Consider the following 26,361-nt stretch of genomic DNA (forward strand, 5'->3'; position numbering starts at 1 on the left):
GGCATTAACGGCCCCTCCTTGAGTTGAGGAAGGCTAACTAAAGGATGCACGATCTTGACAAACACAGATAGGATTTTTGCACAGTATGTGCAAGCACACACACCACTAAAGAAAATACTCCTCATTTCATACTGCAGGCAGGCAAAAGCCAGACTTTTTATTTAAGTTTAAAGTAACAAATATTCATCTACATCACAGTATACTGCTTAGTTTATCGCTTCTGCTTTGAATTCTGTGCTTTCATTTCACGTGTCTACATTTTGCAATTGTGTACACGCTGCAAAATTAACTAAGTATATCATTTAGCATCTGTGCATATCCTTTAGAGCTTAATGTTACACTGAAATTAAAAGAAATCTTGAACTTTAAGGTACTGAAAACAATTAATAAAATTCCACTGAAAAAAACAGTATAAATGTTTCTTGTAATATAATACTCTTAATTTTATGTCAGTGTCATTTTAATGCCACAGTTTTCAGTTATTCACTGTATAAAGAGAAGCCTAGGGGAAAAAAAAAATCTAAAATGCCATTCCTAAGTCTGTTAAACTCTGGTGATTTACGATATATGTACAGTATATAAATATATTTATGTATATATGTACATATATATTGGTTAACATTCATTATAAATAGAACTGTGTTAACTTAAGCAGTATAAAAATAGCCACTTTCCTGGGAACATGCAAACACAGTATGCTCTCACCTAATCTATAAAACCCAAAACAACCAAAACCTTTAGCTCTGGTTTTCTATAAATATAAATTTTAATTGAAGACTTTCAGCTGATTTAACCATAAAGTAAGTTTTTCCAGTAAAGATATAAAATCTGTTTGATGCTAGCTATAATTAAGCTCAAACACAGTGTATTTTGGGTTATTTACTTTCAAGTATTTTTCCCACGTGTGCTAAATCTAGACACACTGCATTTTTTTCTTTTACAGTAAAATATTATTCAGCTCTAAACACTAAAAGCCAAATTACAGGCAATCTGGCATGCTTGCACTGCAGGGGAAAGGCTCTCCTCTACACTATTCCTATGTGGGAGGCTGTCCTAATATGGCTATTTGTGCTCCAGATCTTTTGTTCATTGCAAAGCATTATCAAGATTCCCATATCGTAGATTCTTAAGGCCAGAAGAGAGAGTACTACAACCACTTAAGTCTCATCTCCTGCTCACTGAAATTCACTCCAAGGTCCCTGCATTCAGCACAGTGACTGGTAGCTGGACTAAAATGCCTCTCCTGTTACAGCCAAAGAGGTTCCAGCTTCAGAAGTTGAGCGAGATCTTGACTTTTTAGTGACTTTTCCCAAGGGGAAAAAATTTCGGTTCCATCTGAACCAAATGTGTCATTTTTCCTTTTTTCTTGCCATATGAAAAACTGAAAAATTGTTTTGCCCTGAAACATTCCCTTCTCCTCCAAAGTGCTCTGAGTACCAGTTAGAAAAGCAGAAGAAGAAAAAGAGGCTATGTTCAAAGGTGATACTATTTCTGTTCCTCTGCTTACCTATTAGCTCAGCAGAGAGCACACACTGGGTTGTACTGTGGAAGAAACAGCACTGAGTCCTTCTTCTGCCAAACAGATTTCAACCATTTACTAGGAGAATGCCATAAGCACATGACTATGCCAATCGTGGCATATGCTGACTCTTTTTCATTCCATTCCACATAGCTAAAAACCCACTCCCGCCCATTTTAGAGGGCAGAGGACTGAAACGCAGCTGTCTCCCTTCCCTAGAACCCCATCTCACCCAGTACTTTGAATTGGTCTTGCTATCTCTTAGAGTTTACAAAAGTATTTCATACAAAAACAAACAGCATGGAAGACTCAAGGCACACTCTCTTCAGGACAACATTTTTCTTGTGATTAGGGGACCTTTTAAGGAAGTAGGAAATTTGAATGTAAATGGCATGGACAAAGGAGGGACCAGAGCCTTGTTTTTTCATTCCTAGAATTATTATATGCACCTGCAAGCTACTGGGTAATAGAGGGATGATCTAGATACCGCCCTCCTCCAGCAGATCTATAGATACTAATCTGGAAATGTTTTCCAGATTAAGATATTTGGTGTGTTTGGATTAAACCTGTGATTACACTTCTGACAATCAAAAGCGCACCTTCTAAAATTTGCTATGTCTCTCAGTTGCGAGATGAGGTGTGCAACTAAACGAGTTGGATGTTAGTGAAGGCCTACTCTCCTAAAAATGTTGAATGAAGTTGCTTGTGCAAGCCTTTCTCTCCGGCGCCTCTGAAAGTGGTACACCTAACTCCTTATCCCTCAAGCAAAATGGCCTAATGTTCCCAGCCACATCCTACATTTTTTCCCTATTCCCAAGGTGTCTCCCACATTTTTCCCAGAAGTCTTTTCTATGTCAGAAGTGATGAATCCTTGTTAAAGTAGCACAGTCTTCCAGCTTTTATATTTTCAGAAAAAAAATACGAGGCGTTCTATTTCTTATGGTAAGTAGCATAAATGCACCAAAACAACAGTATGGATACCCCTGTATTAATTGTTTAGAGAGCTGTCATTGGAAGTTGGGGACTGGGAAGTCACAAAAGGCTCGTTTGCCTTCTGATCGTCCTTCATGGAGGCTGCTTGGTCTGAGATGGAAGAGAAGGAGAGCTGGTCATGTTCCATTATATGCACTTGGTCCTCTTCCTTGTCCTTCTTCACATAAAACAACTTCCTAAACTTTTTGAGTTCATGGAGTTCACAGAAAGTCTCAAGAACCACCAACATTGCAATAAGGCCCAGCAACAGATAACCTGGATACAAAAAAAAACCAAAAACAAAAAGGTGTTTTAATTATTAGCAAATTAAGTGGGGCTGCTACATTTTTAATCCTGTAACTTTTCTCACCCCTGTCATCTCTGAATAGTATGTTAATTTTCTTTATGACTCAATTTCAGAGCTCTGTAACCCACTTTGGACTGTTAAATCCTTTCTTCCTTTTTCATTCTACAATAACAAGACTCTGCATAATAAAAAAGTAACTCTAGCAGCTTTAATTCTGTTACAACTGTACAAGAGAAAAATCTGTAAAGACATTAAATGAAACAGAATACTAAAATTTATCACATATACACTCCCCCACTTACTTACGACCTTCACGATTAAGTGCTCTTCAAAAGATTTTTTTTCCCCTTAATATTCCTACATGTTATAAATAGAAGTAAAAATATGGCAGCTAATTATGGTTATTTGTTGTTTGTACCAGTTTAGCAGGACAAATCACTTGTATTTAATGAAAACTTTTGAATTATTTTCCTTTAAAATTATAAGAAGCTATCGAACACCCTGAAATGAGTGGAAAAACAAAGCAACTAGAAATGTGTACAAAACCAATAAAAAAAAATGAAAAATTACTGTAAAATTATTGCTGATATTTTAAAAACCTGACAAAGTTGCTATATCTGATGACACCTTGAAGATTATTTGCAATGTTTTACTAACATACATAAACTATCCAACTTGGAAGTGTTACTTAAATGATATTACTGATGACTTTGGTGGTGTACTGACTCTGATTTTTAAAGGTAATAGTCAGCTCTCATAGACTGAGACTTTTGGAAATGGAGCTTCGTATGATTAACAGCCCACTGTATTCTTTTTTTTTTTTTTTCCTCTCCAACATATCCATCTAGAATTTGAGGGAAGGTGTTGAAAATGAGCATTTCTTAATCTCAATGTTGCATTAGATCTTTGTCTACTGATAATTACATTTTAATGAGGAGCACAACTACTTGAATATTTTATCATTTCAATGAGTAAATCAAGCAGAAGCTAAGTGTATAATTATTAGTACAACATGCTCATCCAGAGGCTGAACATTAAATGTGCTGAAAGATCAACACGGATTAATTATTATAATCTACACATTGTCACTGTTCTGTTTCCTAAAGGCACAAATATTTCACCTGTAATTCCAGATTATTCACTGGCAATAATAGTCTCCTTTTCCTTCCAGGAGCACCATTAAATCAATATTGCAATACCAGGTACTGATCTGAATCAGCACTACAGCTAAAATTTATGAATTGTTTTTAAGCTTTATCTCATGACATCAAATGGGAGCTATGCATTAATACAAGGATGAAGTAACAAGCTATGCCAATTAAAAGGCATCTATAAATCTGCACTGAGAATTTTGTCATTATCTCTGAAACTCAGTCCAGCTGATCACCACTTGATTTAGAACAGGACTTGTGTTCCCCTAAAAATTCTTGAAAAGCTTGTAGCACTCACTAAGCATTTTCTGATATAGAACTCCAAAACTTTTCTTGAAGAAAATTTAGGTTCAGCAAGAGAAAACATTTTATACATCCCATTTGGTTCCTTGAATTGTTCACATGAAAGGAAAAAGAATAATTTAAAAGTTATGACCTTAAAAACTGTTGAAATTAAATACTCTAAGGTCATAACTTTGCCTAAAAGCTACTTTTTCCTTTTAGTATTTCCTGCAATTTATTTCCTAAGTGTCCTAAAGTTTGAAAAAGGATATTCTGAACGATAATGTTTTCTTCTGATTTTGAGTTTTCAGAATAGCTAGAATTTTTACAAGGCCTTTACTATGTGTGACTTTCTCCATTCACTTCATCATTTACCATCCCCAAATCAACTCTGTAGATCAGCAGGGTAATAATTAAAAGCTACTGCTGGTAAGATAAACATGATGGGTAGAGGGGGAAATCTCCTGCAATGACAACAGGCCTGGCAGGAGAATAAAATAAAGTGTTCTGTTGGCTAGTTCAAGGCCCTGCTTCAAGGAATGAAAATTGAAGGCCAGTCTTTCTTTAGGTAAAACACAAACCCAAGTTAATGGACACTTTGCCTACACTAAGATTGCTGGATCATGCACATGAGCACAGACAAATGCATACCAGCCTAAGAAATGGACCTGACAGGAAAGGTTTGTTTTGGCCGTTCAGATCTTTTAACCGGGGCATCTGATGACCCAGGACTGCACAGACTGAAGCCGTATCAGAAACTGGGATGCTTCAAAACACTGTCAACTGGAGGATACTGCCCTCAGCATACGTTCATTCAGAATGCCCACACAAACACAATTTTCTTAGCTCTACATTGAGCAAATCACTGATCACTGTACCTCTCTTCTGTGTCAAACATAATGAAACAATTTAAATTTAACATTCGTAGTCTTGCTTTGCTATCATCTCGGTCTGCTTGTCTCTCTTTGACAGCTTGTATGTACCAGTGCCAGCTTCAGCTACCTTCTGTTCCAACTGGAGTCAGAAACTTTGCTATTCTGCCTCATTTCCTGTTGTTCCTCAATTCATCTCTGTCCACCTGTCATCTCACCTTATGAGATGACCTTAGGTTACACGGATCATCTTCCTGGCTCTGCAATGCACTGAAATCTTAGCCCAGGATACTCATAACCAATTTCGTAACAGTAATGTGAGCATTTTTTCCTACTATTAATAAGAGACTAAGTAGCTATGGTTTAGCACAATGGAATTCTGGTTTTAGCTTTTTCTTTCTTAACTAAGAAAACTGACTTTATTTAAAGGTCTCCTCTTTGCACAGCTACCTACAATGCGCAGTTTGCTAGCTGACAGCTCACAAAACAATCACCATGGAGAAGGAAAGACTGATTTTTTTTTTTTTTTAATATATATATAAAATGCCTTTTATTTAGCCAGTTTGTTTGACACTTACATGTAATTCCTATTTTATACAGCTCTCGGAATTTTTGATTGTAGCCTTCTCCTGGCACATAGTCTCCAAGGCCAATGGTGCTCAGGGAAATGAAACAAAAGTAAAAAGATTCCAAAAAATTCCAGTCATCTTCCAGAACAGAAAATATTGCTGCTGGGATTAAGAAGAAGCATGAGACAGTGATGAACCCAAGGACTATAGCGTGGATGATTGCAACAACCTGCTTGGAGAAGCCCCAGCGAATGTGGAAATACAGTACAGGCCGCCTCGTGACATATACAATGATGCGCTGTACCACCGCTGTCAGGAAAAGCAGTGTAAACGGGATCCCAATGACAGAGTAGATGATGCAGAAGGCCTTTCCTCCGTCAGATAAAGGCACTGTGTGTCCATAACCTGGAACAAAGCAGAAGAGGCATAGGTTGAGGTAAAGCTGGGAGCTCATGTACCAATTTGATATTGGCTATATTGCGTGAGGAAAAAAACAGCTTCACTATTGCTAATTCTGAATTCTGCTATTCTTGACAAATGCTATTCAAAGGTCTGTTTTAAGCAGGCAAACAAAGCCTAAGTACTAGCAATAAGCAAGTAAAAATAAAAAAATATATTTCAAAATTGTGAACGTAATTGTATAAATGCTTATTTTGGAGAAGGAAGTAATGCCTAGTCAGGAGTGGGAACCTATGCCAGGAAATCTGTGTTTTATTCTGGGTTTTCCTGATGACCTTTTTGTTTAGTTTTACAAAGTGATGTAACTTCTTTTACATACCTTGTTAAGTGGAATAATCCATACTTCAGAAAAATGTTCCTACGTCTACTTTGTAGTAAAAAACTCTAAGACCTTTTGTGAAAATTATTTAAATTACATAAAGGAAGAGGAAATCTCTTGAAATTTAGTTTGGGCAGTCTTTACACTGATATCAAACCAAGCAAGTGCAGACAGGCCCTAGTCATTCTGCAGCCCCAAATCTGCCAGCTCATTTGGGTTACATTAGTGCTGTACAATGAGGCATTTTCCAGAGATACTGCAACTAGCTATCTTGAGGACCTCAGGCAGAGCCCAGTGCAGAAAGGGTTATGCTGCTTCTGATCTCTGAGCTGGGCTCACTCTGCAATCGCCCAGTCTGCCCAGTGCAGCACTGGACCAGGCAGACATTCCCCAAGGGCTCCCAGGAGCCCCCTGCCCGCTGCCCTGTGAAACCAGCTGTTCTGCAAGCTCCTTCAGGTTTTATATGAACATGAGAGACTTCCCCTCTACATTAATGAATTTAATAGTAGAAGCATTGCTCTTTTAAGTTTTCCAGCAGAGTAAGAAAAGATAATGTTCTTTTTATTTAAGACGCACAGAGACACTTTTAGACAGTGAAAGACGGGCGAAGTGTCTTATCCTTACAATGTACAAAGTCTTAGAGTAGAAATGCATGAGGTGTAGTTTCTCTGTGTTAGCTAACCTGACAGGAAACTTCAGCTGTATTTGAATTTTAATGACATTATGAATAATTTACCCAAGCTCAGTCTTTTGAACCCCAGAAAATAGTATTAATTAATGACTTTTTTTCTTGCTCACCTTCTGTTTGCTTCATCCGTTTTGAGATAAGAGAACCGGAACTGCGTAGAGCACACCAGACGCAGCTGAATCAGATTTATGAAGTTGCAGAGAAGGTTTCTCACCTTGTGTACTACTCCATCCCTAATAATGCTGGACATTTGATTGGCATTTCTGACTACCACTGAGCTGACACTCTCTTGGCCCTGTCTATGAGAACCCCAGGATCTTACCCCTCAGAGGTATCCGGGGCTCCACCAGTGCAGACCCCATCACTTCATATGTGAAACTACGACTGGTTTTGCTGTGTGCATCACTTAACATTTTATCTGCACTCATTTTCAAGTGCCATTTTATTGCCCAGTTGCCCTGCGGCTCTTCTATCATCCTTACTGCCTTAAATAATTTTGTGTCTTTAGCAAACTTTGTTACCTCCCTCTTCCAGGTCATTTATGAATACGTTGAACAGCACAAGCCCCACCACAGGAACAACCCTTGTGAAATCCCCCTACTTCACAAACTAACTATTTTCTCCTACTCTGTTTTCTGTCTTTCCCTATCTCACATGTATATGAGGACCAGCCCCAGTTCCTCAGTGTTCCTGAAAGTATTTTGTGACAGACAATCAACTCCAAGTTTGGAAGAGAAGATAGATGTGTGTTTTGAGTAGACTATAGGGTATCTAAAACTGACCCATGTGACACAAACACAAAAAGGCAACTGCAATGCTTCATCACATCAAGGTGCCTTCAGTAAAGCAGAACTAGAGGTATTACTAGAGTAAGATGCAGATCAGACCTCATCTGGACTAATCTACTTCATTCTGTATATTCACGCTTCAAGAATGAATTCACATTGGAAGAAGAGCACAGAAAGGCTACTGAAACCACCAGGGGAATAGAGACTGTTTTATGAGAGGAAGATAAAAGTGGTTGGCTTCCTCAGCACAGATGAATGGAGGCTGAAAAGTGATATAGTATCTCCCTGTTAATGCATCAGCATACAAGTACTACCAAGGGAAAAGAAACGCTTTAGATGAAGAATAATATTGCCACACAAACAAATAGCTTTGATGTAGCATGAATAAATTTAGTCTCAAAATTAGAAAAAGGTTTTTAAGCTTCAGAGATGAGTTTTGGAGCAGCCATCCACTTTCAGTACTGGGGGAAGAGCCCTCTATGTTTAAAATGGAGCCTGATGAAGCTTGGTAACTTTATGGATGGTGCAGTATCATGAGGCTATACATGACAAGCAGAAACTGCGCTTGCAGACCTAGAAAGTCCCTTGCAAGTTCCAGGTTCCTAAATTTAACATATGTTTGCACTGTACAATTAATCCAAACTTTCATTAATTTGAACCCAAACATCTGTATCATGCATACAAAAAAAAAAAAACAAAAACCAACTCTGACACGTTTGTCAGTTCATTATGCACAGAGCAGGTTGATGGTGATTTAATTTCAGCCTCTGCACTGACACAGGCAGCAATCAGCTCACTTCTTGGTGAGGAGGTGTTCTGTTACCTCTCCAATACTTCTCTCATAATTCCTTCTGAAGGCCAGACGTTATCCCTCCAGGTGCTACACAGTATGTACCCAGACTCAGAGGAAAGTGTAGAATGAGAAAGACTTTACTACAGGAAAGTTTGCAACAAGGTTATATTAAACTGGATGCTCAGACTAGCCTGCACGGTTAACCCTTACAGAAATTTTCCCAATTCACAGAATTAGTTGAGGTGCCTGAAGCATATGCTGCCTTTTAAGGTCTGTTCTGCCATTCTGGTGAGATTGTCACAACTCTTAGGGGATAGCTGAGGGGATTGTGTACCTGCTCCTCAGCTGCTAACAATTACAGGAACTATAATACTAAAGAGCATTGACAGTTTCAGACTGAGGAGAGAATATATGCTCCACTCAACCAGCAGCAGTAAGAGGATGACATCTTCTGAAAGCAACAGATGAGTGATCGATGTTTGCTTGCTACTCAGGATAGAGTCACTTCTTGGGAATGATTACATTGAAAAGCTCGAGCTAAAACAGTCACAATTTATGAGGCTATTGGCAAGTGGGGAGGAAAGAGATCCGTATTTTTCCCCAGTATGAATTTGTTGTTATGTGACTTTTCCTAACAGTGCCTATAATCTTAGTCATCACTGTACAAAAGTCATTAAAAAACCCAACACAGCCATACATTAAAAGAGGAAATTACAGATCTGATGCAGGAGATACTCCACGTCTGATTTCAGACACTTGCGCTCTACTGCCTCCCATCTCTTGCTCCTGCACCTGTTTGCAGCTTCTTTGTACTGTAACCTCTTCAGGGAAATTTAATTCTATAATCCCTCCGTAAAATGCCTAGCACATTCTAGTTCCATATAAATAATAGATAATAAAATGTACGCCAATTTGCCTTTTTCAGTGGAAACTACCATGTTCAGAACCATTACAATCGCAATTCTAAGATACTCTTTTTGTTATGAGGAAAGGATGCTCACAAAAAGGGTACAACTTATGAAGACATTTCTTTATTCTATCAAGGAGACTTGCTATGGGTGACTAGAATTAAATTGCCCATGTAGCATATCTGATAACTGTATTACTGATTATGAAGACAGACAAGATTTACTGAACGTTGTATTTTCATATGTATAACGCAAATATCAGATAACAATCACCCATTTAAAAGCACTTACCTTTGAAAAACCAAACTCTCAGATAACCTGCCCAAACTCAGAAGCAAAGTTACACCAGAGATAAAAGGCTATTAACTCAGATATAATCCCTTCTATTGCTTATTCAGCTCTTAGAGGTACCATTCCTTCAAAAAAGCTCACAGAAAAAAACACATGCAAGACCAGCAGGATTTGCCAAATTAAATAAGATCAACGCTCCATCTAGCTCAGTGTCTTGAGACAGACCATATTTGATTGATCATACAAAGAGCAAAATCCCCCAAGACATAGACAATTGGCTTTCAGTTCTGTTCACATATGGGGATTTCTTTCTTAAAACTCATTTACTCCCTTATGACTTGGAGGACTTCTACTGTTATAAGTTTTACATAAATGCACAAAATGTCTTGATTTGTGCTGCTGTAACTTTGAATGTCATCATAGTCTACAAAAGTGCTTATTTTTAAAAATAATTTAAAATGCTTCAAACTTTTTACATTGATCTTGGTGTTGTGAGTTATACAGGTCAAGTATGTGTTCAATAAAATATTTACTCTTCCATTTGCTGTCTTTCAAGTTAGTCTTTTGCTCTCATATCTTTCTAAAAGAAAGATATGTCTGGCACACAAGTCTGATGAAGAGCGGCTGAGAGAACTGGGGTTGTTTAGCCTGGAGAACAGGAGGTTGAGCGGAGACCTCATCGCTCTCTACAATTACCTGAATAGGGGTTGCAGAGAGGTGCTTGCTGGTCTCTTCTCCCATGTGACAAGTGATAGGACAAGAGGAAATGGCCTTAAGTTGCACCAGGGGAGGTTTAGACTGGGTATTAGGAAAAATTTCTTCACTGAAAGGGTTGTCAGACATTGGAATCGGCTGCCCAGGGAGGTCATTGAGTCATCCTCTCTAGAGGTATTTAAAAGACATGTGGATGAGGTGCTTAGGGACATGGTTTAGTGGTGGACTTAGCAGTTTTACATTTATGGTTGGACTTGATGATCTTAAAGGTTTTTTCCAACCTAAACGATTCTACAAAAAGGCTTGGTCATGACTTTTCTATACTTTTCAGTGGTTTGTATCCCTCTTGCACAAGTTCCTCTTTTAGTTATTTTCTGTCCTGTCTTACCTGTGTCTAATTGTTCCTATTAGATCACTTTGTAGAGAAATATGCAGAATTGATCACTGTATTCCAGGTGAGATATATTTTCTCCCTCTAATTTTTATGCCATCACACTGTTTTCCTGAGTCTCTATGTAGTTTACATGTATGTCCAACTCCTAACAGCCTATGTCAAACCCAGTATTGCGTACGAGCATTTCACACCCCTCTTCCACCCTCTGTTAGCTTGGCACTTGTTGGCACTGGGTGTTTTCTCCTTTCGTCCTTCTCAGATACTGCTTTGACCAATCTAAGCAGTTCTGTATCATCACTGCTTTGTCTCTTCACAGTTCAGTCCCTCCTTTAGCTCATTAATTGGTCTTTTCTCTGTTAAGAAACAGTGGCCTTCTTACAGGTCTTTCAGGACCCTGAATTGAGCATCTAGTGCCAGAATGCTGCAATTCTGTGTTGTGATAACCCAGCCTGAACTTCCACACAGCAGTCCCCTGAGGCTGCCCAAAGGGTGGATGTTTGAATTTCGTAAATGGATCTGACACCAGGTGAGGCAGGCGACAGGCAAACAGAGGTGCCACAGCCCTCTGGAAGTTTCCCCCAGGCAGCCTCTCTCAGGCTACGGACATGAAGCCTGGAAGGTGTGTATGCAGGCTGCAGCACTGTCTCTTTCTCTTGCCCCTCTGTTACACTCCCAGGGCATCAGCTGTCCATGACTGATCTCATGGGCTGGTCTCATGAATGGGGACCACTGTCCACAGCATTAATGCTCACTCCTCTCCCTTCATGAATTAAACAGTCATCGGTTTTGTGTCACCTGTTTTCTTCTGCCAGGGCTCTTCTCCTTCTTTCCTACCCCACATTTTTGTCAAGCCACTGCTCCCTCAGGTCCCCCCAGCACCAGGTGACCACCAGCCCTATGTGGCACCACTGAGCTTCTCAGGGCTGGGAGGGGGTTATCTTCAGCGCATCCAGTGTCCTCCCTGACACACCCATTCAGATGGCAAACTCCTAACACCCAACCCTGATGTGGTGGCACAACACAACAAGCAAGCTCATCCCTTTGCTGGTTTGAGTCAGTGTCCCTGAAGAGAAGTCAGCCTTTTAAGCCTGCTTGGAATCTCAAAATGCCCCAACAGATAAAGTGAATCATGTGCTATGTATTAAAGTTATGCAAAAATCTTTCATTCACCCCAAGCATATCATGACTCACTGGAATATGATGATGATGAAGGTCAATGATAATATTTACATAATTTCTACACTGTTATTTTTACAAACCTTTGACATTTTCCACTGTGTTTAACAGTGAAATACATCTTCAGAACTGGTCTATTATCTTCTAAGATAAAAAGGAAATGTCAGGTGACGGTAGATCCATGTGGTAAGAGAGATCCCAAGTAAGTCTCAAGTATTTTTTCTATTGCAAGGAAGAGCATAGCAGCAACCAAAGTGATCAGAAACTTGCCCTACAAAGTTCAAACCAACAACATTATGATTGAAGTAGCTGAATAGGAAGTTTATGTAAAGTAGAGCAGCTGACTGGGCCATAAATTTGCAAGCAAAGGTCACCTACCATACAGAATGAAAGAAATTAGAAAAAGATATAGTATATTATGCAGCACATCTACATGTGCCAAAATATCTGCTCAGAATCAATCCAGAAAATGTATTTTGCTTCTTCTACGTCTATAGGGTGTGCACTGGGAAGGACCAGCTTTATAGATGGCTGACAGGCAGGTAGTTAACCAGCCATTTAGCACACCATTGCACATAAGCCTTTCCTCCCTGCAATACAGATAGGAAAAAAGAAGTTAAAGGACTAAAGAGACATGAAAACTGGTCCATAGCTAAAAATGTGCAAAAAAGTAGCATTGTGCTGCTAGAAAAGACTTTTCAGAACTCCTAGAGGTTTGAGACACAGCAATACCATTAAAACAAGACATTAAAACAGAGTTATATGTTAAAAAGGGGTAAAAATTAGAAGTTCACCAACAGTGTTGTTAAACAAACCTGAGAACTTTGATTTCAAGACAGGCTGAGATAAGCTACCCTACATGGCAGAAAGGAGGAGGAAAAATTCCACTATGATAGGCATTTTTAAGCAGAGGAAATCCATTTGGATGTTACATTTTGCTACCTCCCCAGTTGAGCTAATGGAACTGGTTTTGTGAGTACTGGAGGAGGAAGAGGTGCTGTGAACTGAATTGATGAAACTGTCTGGGGTTAAAAAAAAAAAAAAAAAGAGGGAAAGTGAAGAGGAGGAGATTTGTTTGAAACCTAGTTCATTTCACTAATCAAAGCTTACAGCAGTTCTCAAAGAGCTGCATTGGCATAATTAGTGAGGTGATGAAGGGTGTGGCAGAAACCTCTTAAACCAGTTTTGCCACTAAAGAAAACATTCATTAGGTTCATCCTCACATAACACCAGTAAGGGTGATTTAAACTTCTAGCTGAGGTGATTTAATATGGTGCTATTCCAGCTACCTTCAATAATAATATATCCCTCAAACCTCACTAGAATGAAAGTGGTAAAAACATATTTAAACAATTAAATTAGCCATGAGGATTAGATTTTCTCCATAATGATTTCTCACCTAATTATTTCTCAGAATAGAATCTGGTTTGTTTCGCCAATTTCTAGTGTCAAGGGACTTCTTCCAAAAAAAAAAAAAAAGAAAAAAAAAGAGTCCACCATACTGATTTGCATGTATCTACTAATGATACACAGTTTCAATTCCTTCTGAGACTGTCCTTTGTTAACATCAGTTGTCAAAGCCAAAGACTGCTAATTGTCCTGCTAGCTAGGTTTGGAGTTGCCTTGGAAAGGACCAGTTCATATAGTAAGTTCACAAATGTCACCTGCTGCACACCAAGAAAGGCTGAAATGGCTTTGAACATGGTCGGTTTTACAATAAGGTTGTATGAGTAATTTGGCTGGCTGTCAGCAACATCTGAACCCAAGAAATCAAGCCAATGGCAGGGATGTATTGGCTTCTATGTTCAAAGGCAGTTTCAAAACCAATTTCTACCAGAACAGCTGTACTGCAGAACATTTATGTCTTGCAAAGCATACAAAGCCTGCCACATTTATTCCTGTACAGGAAGCAATATTTCACCTGCCTAAAAAATACCAAGCTAGAAACTGCATCCACAGATGCCGGGAAAAGGGAATGCTGATGAATGAAACTGTGGAAGAATGTTTGGATGAGGACAAGGGATAATTCCACACTATTTATGTGAATACATTGAGATAAACAGCTTGCTTTATGGTCTTGTATTTGGTATTGTTTAAACTGCCCAAGGATTTGGATCAGTGCTGGCAAAACACTGATGTTTAGTTCCTGTTCTGACTAATATGATCTGGGTCAGCCTAAATAACTGGTGTGACAGTGGATATAGCTACATATTCAGATGTAACACATCTACATTCAGAAAGCATGGTGACTGTTAATCAAAAATAAATAAATAAACAAACCCAACATCTCATACCGGGAGCAGAAGGAGTAATGATTCCAATTTCCTACTAATTATGTTCTTAGCCGTCTGAAAACTTATCCCCTTTCTCGCAGTAAGCCGAATCCCAACTCCATGCGTTCTCTGGGAGTCCCACATGAAGAGACAGCAAAAGCTCTTACTGACCTGGACCTACAGACAGGGTGGCACTTCTGGTGGAAAATTGCTTCTATATAAATCAAATAAATAATTACCCGTATAAAAACACATTAAAAATTCTGGATTTAACAAATAATTTGTGTATATAATAATATTTTAAATAAATTTAATAAGCATTTAGTACTTAATACAAAAATATTAAAAACTAAATTAAAACTGGTATGAAAGTATTTCATAAATCCCACAATAAATATCACTACTGTCGATATTCTTTTCAGTTATTGTATACTTACTGTGCTACCAAAAAGGTCTCTCCCACCCCTCACAGGAGTGATGCTCCAGTCCCTTCATCATCCCTTCACTGGACTGTCTCCAGTAGCTCTGTATCTTTTTTGCACTGGGCAGCTCAGAACTGGACCCAGCACTGTGTGGCCTCACCAGTGCTGAGCAGATGAGAAGCATCACCTCCCTCAACCTGCTGGCAACACTCCTAATGCAGCCCAGGATACCATTAACTCTCTTTGCTGCCAGGACATGTTGCGGGCATTCCTTTGGCCATTAATTATGGAAGAAAAATTGAAAGTGCATTAGGTCTTTTCAGATGAGTTTAACAATCGGGATCAGAATAAAACCATACATTGTGTATCTATTTATTTTCTTAACTATAGAAGAATTACAGTACCATTTGTTTATAACAAGAACTCCTGCATCTATTTTGCTATTTTAAGTCCACTTACAATTTTCTAGAGCGATACATGCTGTCCCCTTCTGCAGCTTAGCAGTCCTGGGAACTCCCAAGTTCCAAAAAACATTTTATTATTCCAAAATTATGGCACAGAAATCCTTACATTATTCATGTTTACCATTAACCCATTTCTGTGATCTCCAAGGAATATTCTTTTTCCTTCCAGCTAGGAAATGTGTTAAGATGGTTGTTGCCTTTGTTCCAACCTAGCTGCCGATGTTGGAGAATTGTCTGTTCTAGGAGAAATTTCTGTACCCTGTACTATATTGAGGTTGCTGTGCACCTTTTATATATAATGTGAGATATATAAGGTGGGAATATTGATGTTGTGGCCTGGGCATGTCTTTCCAATTCCATTTTTTTTCTGTATCAATTATGCAGCAGGAAGAACTGTTGTCACTTTAAATATTCAGGAAAAAATGACAATAAAGCACAAATAAACTTTTATTCCTTCCTTCAAATTCTGATATACTTTCATATGAATTATTATAAATATTTTATCTCATGTAGAGATGAAAATACAGACATGTCTTTTAAAACTAGGAAAAAAACCACATCTTGAAGACTGATGAAAAATAGCGTTGCTCCACCTATGAGTTAGCTGCTCTCATGATCCACAAACACTAATATAAAAATACATGTTAAAAACCTTTTTCAATCAAATTCGAGTGACAAAACATAAAGCAGTACAAGTACCCTGTTGTCATTTCAATCAGCAAGAGAAAAGCTGCAGTCAGTGCAGGGGGACCCCTGGAAATTATATATTTATAGATGGTAATTTTCCATTTTAAAATGTGATAATTTTTGATACTCTTCACGTCCCACAGAGGCAGTAGGAGAAATTACAATATGTGATGATGAAGAAAATGTTTTTGTGTTGATGGGCTTGTCAGCAAAACTAGTCCTTTAAAACATGAAAATAGTTTGGTTGCAACAGGAGCTGAGATCTTATTCTAAAAATCTCATCTGAATGTAATGAAAGAAAGCAACATTTGATCATATTACTTAAAGGAGCAAGTATCTTGCCAATTCCTGCCCAGAATCAATTATTTTGACTACTGGAATGTAAAGTATAGCAACAGAAAAAATAAATGGGAAAAAAACCCAATTGCATAGTCACCTTGTTTACATTAGTATTACAGCACAGTAAATGTGGATCCATAGAGTGGTAGCATGGACCTAAATTCATCATTATATTTAGGGAAGCCAGGGTTTACTTCAGATTTGCTCTAATCTGTTTGCAAAGACTGGATGCCCAGTAATAACTGAGGTGTGCTTTACTGCTCTCCAAGAGTGTCTGTTTCAGGTTGTTCAATCAAAAAGAAGTCCAGCCTGCACAATCCAAAACTGCTCCACAAGTGTGAATCAAAGGTGGGAAGTGGGAACAATCTGGAGATTTGTTTCAGCAGCGCACTCTTGATCTTAACCAAAACACTACTTCAGGGCCAAGAAATCTGGCAGATTTCAGCTGCCTTCAGAGTTTGAAATTGAAGTTAACAGCACTTATTTAGCATCAGCTCCTGTGCTCTTGTTCAACAGGGCCATGCCAGCGTGACTTAAATGCACAGTTCCCCACACCTGAGGTGTTTCCACTTCTTTGACGGGCTCCAGTTTTTTTGTAGGAAAGACTTTCACTTACAGTTTCTGAATTGCCATCATGACTCAATAAGATGAAAGATGACAGCCCTAACAGTCTGTGAGGCTGCCTGAACCACAGGTCACTCAAGAACATACAAGGATGCTCCATGAAGCGAAGAGAAACTAGATATAACTCTGGGCCAAACCAAAGAAATGCTAATATTTTCTAATTCTGACCCAGATATTCTATGCTTCCTTTCATCAGAAAGTTCATCCATGTCTTGCACACACCACCATGCCAGATGCAAAGACTACAGTCTGATAGGCATACTGAACAGCTAGCAAGCAGTAACATTTTGACCATTTACAGCAACTGCTGTTTTGGACAGTGTTGACCCATAGTTACTATTTAATTAAGTGAAAAACATTACAACCATATAGCCGTAATGCTAATGATGAAGTCATTCCCATACCAGCAGTTACGATCCATATGGTGGTGGTGGGGGAGTTATAAGGAAGTGCTCGGTACAGATACTGCAGAGTGGTAGGATGTCTTGTACTAGAGCAGCACAACAGTAGATGGAATCCACTGCACAGGAACCAAACGCAGACAAAAGAGTAAGTACAGAAATTAATATGTCCCTCCCACATTCGAGATGATTATTAGCAAATGTTCGGTGCAATACTATCTCTTCTCAGCAAAAGTATCGGAGAGAAATGCAACTCAAAAGATAATAACTTTTAAGTGGAAAACGATAGTATTCTTTCAGGCCACTGCCCGACACTGGATCTTGCTAATCCTGCCTGGATACATTATGTATGAGCAAAGCAGATATTATCAACCCAAGGGAACTGTTAGACTCTTCCAGCACAGTCTACGTGAAAGCACGCATTGCTTGCCACCAAAAAGGGACCTACCATGTGTGAGACAAGGGTGGCAGGACTCCAGGCAAGGCACGTACTCCATTCCAGGGCTAGTAAACATGCGTTTAGAAAGGACATGCTCTCTGCAGGAAGAGCTTGGGTTCTCCAGGCACTCAGCTGCCAAAGCTTTCCCACTTACCCTGGGAGAGCAGATTTTTCAAACCCTAGCTGCAAGCTACAGAACTCCTATCAAACTGCCCACTGAGAAACTCTTTTTTATTGTGACATGCTAAACTTTCAGCCTGACACGAGGTTTGTGTGGGCTGGACCTGTGCTCCCACAGAGCCCTGACAACTTCAGTCATGTTTTTTGAAACGACATGTCATTAAAGACTTCATGCCCTCCGTGTGCTTCACACAATGCTCAAGGCAGGAGCAAAGACTAAATATGCGAGTGCGTTCAGCAGACAGAGGTCTGCTAAACCTCTGTGGCAAAGCATTCAGGCTTTACTTCTATCACAGATGATAGTCAAGAGATATGCATGCATTTCTGGGTTTGCTGTTTGGGCTTGTTTTTTTGTTGTTGTCGTTTTTTAAAGTTAAGAGCACGTTTTTATTAAACCCTAAGTCTTAATACAAGAAATCCGTTCCTCTTAGTGTTATCCTGGTTTTAAGACCCTTTAAGGGTTAAACTGCCATCAAACCAGGATCCATCTGGTGTTGGAATTTTTTTCCCCCACAGACCTCTCAATAACAGCACATCTCTAGAAATACCTAACCAAAACATGAACATCACATTTTTAGATCTGCCTCTAGCAAAGATTTAGCATAAGTAAAGAAACCTGTATTTTGTTTCAACAGTTATTTTCCCTGTTATCTCAAATTCATTTTTCAACGGAGGAAAAAAAATGAAAATTACAGAAGTCTGCTGAATAAAACCCAACCAACAGGTCAAAAGCAAGGTGAGACTTCCTGAGGGCTCCTCTGAGAATTCAGCCAGGAAAATTCCAATTATTCTTTTATTGGTTTACTTGCCCGCTAGGCAACAGATGGTCAAAAATCTGTATCAAAGTAGGGGCCTCACCAACAGGCTACTTCATTATGAGTGTTTCCTGATGGAACAAACTCTGTAAGTCTCAGAAACTTGAATTTGATAAAAGAGAAATACGAATGAGCTTCATTAGGAAAGCTTTACTTGTAGTCCTCAGAAACGTCAAAAAACAAGACGAGGTTTTATGCTGATCTTTCGTTAAGGATTTTTGTAGTTATGTTCAGCAACACGTGTGCAGGAGCATTCCCACAATATTGGATTTTTAAAGCCACTGATCACCAAGATTAACATGCAATCAAAGAAACAGGTAAATCAAAAGCCTTCTTAAGAACTTCAACACGAACTTCAAGGTATTGAAGAGGGTACAAGCCTTTCTGCAGTTCTTCCTGGGATTCACATCCTGAAATACTCAAAGTAGGAAAAAAATCTTAACATGGACAATGTTTTGGCAAAGAGACCAGGAAAGAGTAAATGACATTATCAACTAGATTAAGCAAGTAGCTTGTCCATGATGGCAATCTTCTAATTTCTCATGGTAATTTGGTAAAAAGCATGATGAGACTTTCACCTTGACTGCAGCATAAAGGTGATATGTCTTATACAACAGTAATACTTCCAGATTTTGTCTTTAGATATGGCAGTTTGCATCTATGGAAAAACTAATTTTAGCAGCTAAGACACATTTAGCATCTAACTGGCAGCGAAGCTGAGAGGATATACACTTTTTTTGAAGACAGTGGTAGAAGATGGAGCTCTTTCTTTCTGGAAAAGGTCTGGAACCATGGTTTCATTTCATGCTGTAACTTTCTCTTTCCCCATCCCCTCTAATTTTCCTGTAACAAGTTTTAAAGTTCTATCAATTACTTCAGCCTTCCACCACTTGAAAGACCTTGTTTATGCATGGTGTACCACAGGGATGTGCCAGCTGCCGCTGCTGAACCCAGCACCTGTGCAGTATGGTACTCTGCATGAAGCCTCGTGCAGTTTACTGGGAAGAGGTTTCTGAAAACTGGTAATTTGCACCTGTTACCATCCCAAATGCACCTTGGGATGTGTCAAAAGCTTTGACTGTGTTGCAGTGGCACTTACTGCAGTGCTTTAATCATGTACCAATTAGAGAAAAATGCCTATCTAGTCTTGCTAAGTTATTTCTTGCACTGAAATGAGCCACAGTTGTTCTTCCTACCATCTGGGAATAAAAAGAAACAACCAGCTGCAAATCAGTATGCTTCCCACCTCCACTTCTGAAACAAAAATTGCTTTATTGCACCATCAAAAAGAACAGAGCGTGAAAACAGTGAATGAAACTGGTGTTGTGGGCAGTAAGGAATTATCACACAACATTAAAAAATTAGGGCATTTCATGCTGTGGAGTTAAAATCAAATCCATAAGCAGTATCTTTGCATAAAAATGGAAGAAAGTGTTATCTACCAGATACAGCAGGGGAAGAGAAATTTCTACTTCTAATCTTGTTATTGATTTAACATGTGGAACTCAAGGAAATTACTAGCATCAGCTCCCTTGTTTGGCAGAGGAAGACACATAGTCCTTACCTATCTTTGTAAGATACTGCAATTTCATACGTAAATCAGTCAGACATCATAATGCATTTGCATACAAATAAATCCTATTTCCATCTTCTGTTTTAATAGCTATTTCTCAGAAACATGAAGAACTCAACAACATGTAAAGCAAAATAGAAGCAAATCAATTTAACACAAATAGCAAAAATCACTAAAGCAACTAACAAAACCACCCAGAACTGAAGTGCATCAGTCTCCACTTTTACACGCGGCATATTCCACCTGGAATATTAATTTCTAACTTAAAAATAATAATTAAGATAAATTAAGAGACAATATTTACACAAGGGCCAAAGTGAGATACTTTTTCAGATGAGATGGCTTATTCTAAACTCTAAATCACAGTCCTAAATATGATGCTTGATGGTACTCTGCCATCTGAATAGAGCCTAGCTGAATATACTCACAGTTTCATGCTCAAAATAGAACATTAATTTGCAAGGCCCAATGGGGAAATACTTCAACTGTTGTGAAAACTAGCTTACTGAACCATAAGCAAATTTTATAGATACACTAGTCCTAGTGAATCATTCACATGTTTAGGACATCCTGCGTAGCAAACACTAATTGTGGGAACCATAAATTTGATTAGTTTATGCTGGAATCAGGATACCCAGGATAATCACAACTATATGTCCTACCAATAAATAAAGGGAAAGGAAAAGAACAGCATCATATTTTCACATACTATTTATGTTCATAAGAGGATGAAATGTAGACGATTTTGCCTATCTAGAAGAAGTTATTTAGAAATAAATGGTGATGTAGCATTCAGAAAGGCAAACTACAGATACAAGATATTTAGCCAGCAATGTAAAGATACAGACAGAGCAACTTAAAAGCTGTGTGGTTTTCAAACACTATATTGTCTATTTAGATTGATGGCAATTTATTTTAAAATGGTGAACATCTCTTCAGTTTGTTAGAGAAATGTCTCTTGGTGGGATATTTGATGTTTCCAGAAATTCTTACAACTATAGGATGATTTTCCTAGTAAAAATACATCATTGTAACCTCTGAGGGACAGAATAAGATAGCCCTGCATATAATGAACATCACATATAATTAAATCAGTAGGACAATTCACCAAAAATGCTCCAACTGCCCAATCACAATTCTGGACCCACCATGTCAAAGACTGTCAACACTGACCAATGATTTTGAGTTTCATTTCCTTAAATCCCATTATCTTAAGGTAGCACACATATCAGAAATGCTTAGTACTCATCCAGACTGAAGACTGAATCATACTAAGGTTTCTCTGTTCAGCACCCTCCTGCCAGTGCTTGCATTTGCAAACCGTGGCCAACATGAAAAAGGCTGGATCGATGCAACCTGAGACTCTAACGAAAGCCGGATGCTGTAAGTGGCATCTCTCAGACCTCAATATAAAGGGAGGGGGGATGTAAAATGGTTGGTAATTCCAAAATAAAGGCCTAGCATTGAAAAGGCTGGGCAGCAATGTGTAAATTGATAGTTAACACATTGTTTCAAGGGAGGAATTTCTTTGCAATTGTCTGGCCCTATGAACGCACCCAGTTTCTTGTAATTGTCAACGATCAGAATTTGTAAACTAGTTACAGTAACTAAACACAACAGTATGACTGTATTACTTCCTTACTAGTTTCAAAGACGATGCAATTTATCACATAACACTAGTTACCCAGCAGGAAAAAATAAAGTTCCCCTTGAGATGCATGTACCTGAGGTATACTGGATAGAAATATTTTAGTGGTGGCATCTGTATTAACAAAGAGGAGTCCTGTTAAGTTCTTTCAGCTTTGCTAGCTGTCATTTTAATCCTGCTTGAAATAACACTCCTTTACAAGGGGCAGCCAGCAATTGTCAGATACATTATCATTACAGGAAACACGTTCTTAGCTTGCCAGCTTCCTTCTTACATCTGTTGTTAATTTTCGCATTTTTGATTCTTTCTGTGCTTTCACCAAGTTGTTACATGAAATGCCTAATCTAGTCCCAGAGCTACTGCTGAGAAAGATCCTTTTCTCTATGTAGGTCTACCCCCTCTTGCATTGGTTGTAGTTTACCTGACGGCAATAACTCGGAGCAAACTAATCCAGCAGAAAGAAAGTGAATACATTTCTTCCAGTCTGATAAACTGACTTGGTTTACACTGTTGTGGTCCAGTAGACAATGGTCCTAGCACAGGGAATAACGTTGGACCATAGGGTGGGAAACAGGAGTCCAAGACATCTTCCTTCTGCTGGCAGAGCTGTTAGGTAGGCTCTGCCCATTTTGTTTTACATCACCCTGAACAAACATTTTACTAGGTATAAGGAGAGGCAACCAGCATGCTAAAGCAGAGCAAACACTGCCTTCTTCCCACAAAGGCTACTCACACATTTGGTAAGTTATGTGGGCCATATTAACTGATGGGAGTGGCAATATTTGCAGAGTCTCCACCGAAGGAAAGATACAGAAATGTGTATTGCACACTTTGAAATGGCTTCAGTAAGTCCCTATTCAAGTAGCAGCAATTTCCTCTAATATTACTGAGCAGAAAAACTATTACTAAAGTGAAAAGAATATCCAATGCAAGAAAATGAAAGCATGCTGAAGTGCATACACAGGATGGGAAATCAGCTTACTGTATGGGAACGTATCCTAGCAGCAGGAGAGGAGAACGGCAAGACAAAATTCACAGCCTCCTATTCGCAACCATACTAATGGCTCTTACATGATCTTTCAAACTGTTTTTCCTCTTTGTCTTAGTTCATCCTTTTGCAAAATATATACGGAACTATCACTCTAATCTCACAAGATGCAGAACATAATAAAAGTGCTCTAATCGGTAAAGCAGTTTCTGGTATGCACATGATTCAGGATCTACCGATAAAGGTGGTTCAGAAATGTGAAAGATTATCACCACCTCCCTCATGGCACCTAAGGACAAGGTATAATGCAAGGCTAAAACCTGGAAATCAAACTTCTGTTTGAGATGTTGAGAGAGTTTCTATCTTTTTCTTTGGTTGAGATTCACAGCTAATAATAACTTATAGTATAAATGACATTTTCCTCAAAGCAGCATACAAAATTCTGTCAGGTGGCAATTACCCACCAAAAGCATGACCTGAACATGCAGCTGGCTTCACTTAGTACAAATAGCTGCGCTAAAAGATATGACTGAAAGATGAAGATTTACCTTTGCACTATAGATAGGCAGAATGTAAATGCATAACAACTCCAATAATGAACTAAGGTAGGAGTTTGCCCTTAGATTTACTCTTTTCTTACCAAAATTAATTGTTGATTCATGCAATGCAACATCATGTAGCGTTCATGGTTCTTTGCTTGCCCAACTGGAGTTGCAGCAGTGGACTAGAAGCCAGGGTGGGGGCCTGGATTTCTCAATAAACGTGCAAATACACATAGGTAAATTGAACAATCTCTTACCTCACATAAGAGGGCTTCATTGCTAACTATTAACCATTCAAATTATTTACAGCATTTTGCATTCATTGCTGTGCATCACTCTTACAGTTCACGGTGGCTAGGGTTTTCAAATATTAACACAATGATATGGCTTTGAGCCTTAGTCATTTTTGCTATACTGCTGAGTCAGCATTCCAATACTAAATAAAAATATAGCCATGAACATAAGTAACAAAACACGCTGTGAAGTGTTTAAAATTTAATTGCCCATTAGTAAATCATACAGCCTAGATCTTCCAAAACTCTATAAGAGATGGAAGTTCTCCGGTTTGCTTTAGGATTTTCTCATTTCCTTTAGGCTGTAGGCTTCAAAGGAAATGTCTATGCCATTCTTGTACAGCATGCAGTTGGGTAAATAGCTACTTAAATAACATACAGAGTAGCGATTTCATGGCCTTCTCACATTAATCTGAAATACAACAAGCAATTTTTAGGGGTCTTTTCCCCCTTTTATGAAGTGAGATGTATAAGGATTATACAATGAAGTCCCCAGGAGTTAAACATCCAAGCTACTTCATTTTTTAGCAGATCTCTGAACACCTTGCTACTTTCTGAACGCAAGGGTTTTTTTCACTATGGCTTTCTTTAAAGCCATGTATAGCATGAACCCAGCCAATTGGGGAGGAGGTAAAATCAGAATCTTTGCCTTGTCTTTGCGTTTGGTGACTCTGAAGTAACAAACCCCTTTTCAAACTACATTGTAAACAAAGGAGGATACCTACTCTAGCTTGCCTCTGGACTTTGGCACTACTACTGCATGTTGCAATGTCTAAGCCTGCCAATCACATTTTAAGAGCTTGACCGAGCAAAATATGTGTTCATAGTGTGCCATGTAGGTTTAAAATAACAAAGAAACTAAAAGACCAAGTGTCACATGTCAGAGACAATTCAGTACAGGCTTTAAAATAAGAACTTACATAAGCCCCATTCCAGCCAGTGCTGCCATCATTTGAAGTCTTCCAAAGGACCGCTTTTGCCTCTTAATGCTGAGAAATCTTCTCACATTTTGAAATAATTATAGTTTTAGCATGTATTTAACCATTGTGTGTAAAAAAAGGGAGAACGACTTTCTGAAACAATAGTAAATTTTACAATCCTTGTTGAGCTGACTGCCTCCTTTCTCCTTGATGCAGGAGACCTTTTCCCTGCAATTCTGTGTTTAGCTTAGCTTCAGGATACTCATGTGTAACCTTTAGGCACATTACTACAGAAAAGAAGATGCAAAAGCACATGTGCAGTCGTGACAGAATTCCCAGCCGGCTTCGTAGCTGTGTAATTTTCTGTAGGGCAGACTATTTTTCTTTCCCCAACAGACCATGCATTTGTACTTTTAGTCTCACTGCGTATTTCTGTATGAAAAGCCTGGTACACAGCTTTTACCAACATTGCAGGAAACATGGTGAAGCAAATGTGTAACTTATCTGCTATTTTCACAGAATTACTAAGGTTGGAAAAGACCTGTAAGATCATCAAGTCCAACCATCAACTAACACCACCATGCCCATTAAACCATGTCCCACAATGCCTCGTCCACACACTCCTTGAACACCTCCCGTGAAGGTCACTCCACCACTTCCCTGGGCAGCTTATTCCAGTGTCTCACCACTCTCTCAGTGAAGAAATTTTTCCTAATATCCAGCCTGAACCTCCCCTGCTGCAACTTGAGGCCATTCCCTCTCGTCCTGTCGCTAGTCACTGGGGAGAAGAGACCAGCACCCATCTCTCTGCAACCCCCTTTCAGGTAGTTGTAGAGAGCGATAAAGTCTCCCCTCAGCCTCCTCTTCTCCAGACTGAACAACCCCAGTTCCCTCAGCCGCTCCTCATAAGACTTGTGCTCCAGACCCCTCACCAGCTTCGTTGCCCTTCTCTGGACACACTCCAGCACCTCCATGTCCTTCTTGTAGTGAGGGGCCCAAAACTGAACACAGTATTCGAGGTGCGGCCTCAGCAGTGCCGAGTACAGGGGCACAATCACCTCCCTACTCCGGCTGGCCACACTGTTTCTGATACAGGCCAGGATGCTGTTGGCCTTCTTGGCCACCTGGGCACACTGCTGGCTCATATTCAGCCGGCTGTCAACCAACATCCCCAGGTCCTTTTCTGCAGGGCAGCTTTCCAGCCACTCGTCCCCAAGCCTGTAGCGTTGCCTGGGGTTGTTGTGACCCAAGTGCAGGACCCGGCACTTGGCCTTGTTGAACCTCATCCAATTGGCCTCAGCCCATCGATCCAGCCTGTCCAGATCCCTCTGCAGAGCCTTCCGACCCTCCAGCAGATCAACACTCCCTCCCAACTTGGTGTCCTCTGCAAACTTGCTGAGGGAGCACTCGATCCCCTCATCCAGATCATCGATAAAGATATTAAACAAGACCGGCCCCAAAACTGAGCCCTGGGGGACTCCGCTTGTGACCGGCTTTCAACTGGATTTAACTCCATTCACCACAACAATCTGAGCTCGGCCGTCCAGCCAG

The 26,361-nt window shown here is 39.3% G+C and overlaps 1 protein-coding gene across 1 annotated transcript in view; it reads right to left on the reverse strand.

The window, feature by feature from the left end:
- Positions 1-620: 620 nt before the first annotated feature.
- KCNK1 (potassium two pore domain channel subfamily K member 1) overlaps positions 621-26,361 on the reverse strand; it is a 35,661-nt gene continuing 9,920 nt past the window's right edge. Inside the window, exons 2-3 of the mRNA XM_059833412.1 lie at positions 5,682-6,077; positions 621-2,767 (exon numbers count right to left, since the gene is read on the reverse strand). Of these exons, the coding sequence (XP_059689395.1) occupies positions 2,508-2,767; positions 5,682-6,077 (656 nt within the window). The 3' untranslated portion in view covers positions 621-2,507. The remainder of the gene's footprint in view (positions 2,768-5,681; positions 6,078-26,361) is intronic.

This window comes from Gavia stellata, chromosome 2 (genome assembly GCF_030936135.1).
Source record: "Gavia stellata isolate bGavSte3 chromosome 2, bGavSte3.hap2, whole genome shotgun sequence".
Classification (NCBI taxonomy): domain Eukaryota; kingdom Metazoa; phylum Chordata; class Aves; order Gaviiformes; family Gaviidae; genus Gavia; species Gavia stellata.